At 40.6% G+C, this 2500-nt stretch overlaps 1 protein-coding gene across 6 annotated transcripts in view; it reads right to left on the reverse strand.

Annotated features, from left to right (window-relative positions):
* The window catches only part of NPHP4 (nephrocystin 4), a 571934-nt gene that overhangs the window by 214736 nt on the left and 354698 nt on the right, over positions 1-2500 (reverse strand). For all 6 annotated transcript variants that reach the window (XM_085876134.1, XM_085876135.1, XM_085876132.1 and 3 more), the window contains one exon: positions 2457-2500. This exon is cut by the window's right edge and continues 163 nt beyond it. In XM_085876134.1, the coding sequence (XP_085732260.1) occupies positions 2457-2500 (44 nt within the window). The remainder of the gene's footprint in view (positions 1-2456) is intronic.

A 2500-nucleotide genomic window follows, 5' to 3' on the forward strand; every position in this document is an offset into this window, starting at 1 on the left:
TAACAACCTCCAATGTGGTACCTCATCAAATGCCTTCTTAAAGTCTAGATAGACGATGTCCACTGCCTTTCCATCATCCACCCAATCAGACACTGCTTCATAGAACTGGAAAAGATTTGTTAAACAGGAACTATTTTTGGTAAACCCATGCTGACTACCTCTAATTAGTTTGTATTTATTTCAATGGTTCCTCATCTGGTCCTTAATTAATGTCTCCAACACCTTCCCCACAACTGAAGTCAAATTCACAGGTCTATACTTTCCCAATTCTTCTCTGGATCCTTTCTTCTTTAGTGGTGTTACATTTGCTGCTCTCCAATTCTCTGGTACCTGTCCTGACTCCAGGGAACTCTTGAAAATATCCGTAAACATCTCGCTTACCTGCTCAGCCACTTACATCAATACTCTTGGGTGCATATTATCTGGACCTGGAGCTTTATACTCTCTTAGATTACCCAGCTGTTCCTTTACTTCCTCCACTCCAACCTGGATCTTCTGGAAAAGCCCTTCCCCACCACCTTGATAGATACTCTCAGCTATTGGCAATTTTCCTGATGGTTCTTGTGTAAAAGTTGAAGAAAAATATTTGTTTAATAAGCATCCTGTCTCACTTTCATCACCCAGCACTCTCCCCGTGTTATTCCTCAATGGACCCGCACTGGTCCGAACCTGTTCTTTTCCCCTGATATACTTAAAGAAAGCCTTGCTATTATGTTTAATATTCTTAGCCATGTCCTTCTCATCCTCTCTTTTGACTTGCCGAGTTATTTTCTTAACTTGCCCCTGCTTACCCCAATAGTGATATAAATCTAACTCCAGTCCTGTTATTTTAAACCAAATAAATGACTTCTGCTTCTCATTAATAACGTTCCTTATCGCATTGCTCAACCACCCTGGTCTCTTTCTGCTTCTAGTTTTACACCTCATTGAAATGTACTTATTCTGCACTTGACACATTGTCCTGAAAGGTTTCCCATTTCTCTGATGCTGATTGTCCTGTTGTTAGTCTCCCAATCTACATCACCCAATTCTCTCCTCATACCCTCAAAGTTTGCCTTCCTGAAATCTCATAGCCTTACCCTACTATCCTGAACTCTAACCCTTAACATAATCTTTGCACACACAAAGTTATGGTCACTTGCTCCGAAATGCTCCCGACCTCCACCTCCTTCACCCTGTGGGGATCGTTAATTAAAAGGAGGTCTAACACTGCACTCCCCCTTGTGGGCTTATCTCCAAACTGGGTTAAAAAGCAATCCTGGACTAAAACTAGGAAATCCTCATCTGCTCTGCCCTTTCCCTGTTCCTGGACCCAATCTATCCCTGGCAAGTTAAAATCCCCCATAATCAATACTCTTCCCTTACCACATGCCCTTTTGAATTCTTCATGTACTCCTCCTTCGTCCTCTTCCTTCCCACCTGGAGTCTTATAAAAGCATCCTACCATTATCTTACTGTTTTTACAATCTCTAATCTCTACCCATACAGAATCCTCAACATTTATTCTTTCCTTTATGTCATCCCTTGCTCTTGATGCAATGCTGTCCTTTACCCAGATTGCTACTCCTCCTCCTATTCTCTCCTTCATATCACACCGATACACCCTGTGGCTTTCTAATCCTGTCCTCCAGTTACTCTCCTCCTTAAACCATGTCTCACTCACTGCAACGACATCGTACTCCTCACTATCTACTTTGGCTTCAAGCTCTTCCATCATATTATTTAAACTTCTGATATTGATTTAGAATATGTTTAACTTTTCAATTATGAAATATGAAATTCTAGATTTGTCCATATTGGGGTTAAAAATGAAAGGATTGGCATGCCAAAACCCTTAATTTTGTGACATTTTTGACCTTTGACTCCTGTAAAATTGAAAAGAAGATACCAGAGCAATGTCTTTCTAATTTACACCTTTGGGGATGTGGTGACGTTTCAGTCTGCCATTTAATGTCTGGATGAGTTGATATACGGAGGCATGGCAAGCCAGAAACCTTCATTTTGTGACCAATTTTGAAATTGCAATGAGATTTCCTTTACCATTGCAATAACAGGATAGTCCAATGAAATCCTGAAAATGAGTCTTATCCGAACGTTTTTGATGCATACCTATAGGGGCTGTTTGAAAACACCTTCATGCAAAATTTAATCTCCATTGATTGAAATGCCAAGGAAAATGTGTGCTTTTTTTAGTGTTTCACCTTTGATCCCTTAAAATCAGAAACGGGACCAACACACAAAAAGGGAAACAGGAGCTCTGGGTGTATTCTGCAAAATTGAAGAGGATTGGCTCAGAAAAAGAGGAATGTGTGTGCCATGTTGTAATTGTTAGAAAGAAAGAAAGAAGGAAGAAACATTTGAGAAACAGCATATTCCCCGCCTCCCTGTAGGAGGGGAGACATAAATATGGTTGTGCTGGCTCAGATAAGGGAAAATAAATGTCAATATGCACGTACCTGAGCCTGGCCAGGAGTGAATCTTGGACAACGAAAAACCATGA

This window comes from Eptatretus burgeri, chromosome 4 (genome assembly GCF_056783735.1).
Source record: "Eptatretus burgeri isolate ZD-2024b chromosome 4, Ebu_testis_v1, whole genome shotgun sequence".
NCBI lineage: Eukaryota > Metazoa > Chordata > Myxini > Myxiniformes > Myxinidae > Eptatretus > Eptatretus burgeri.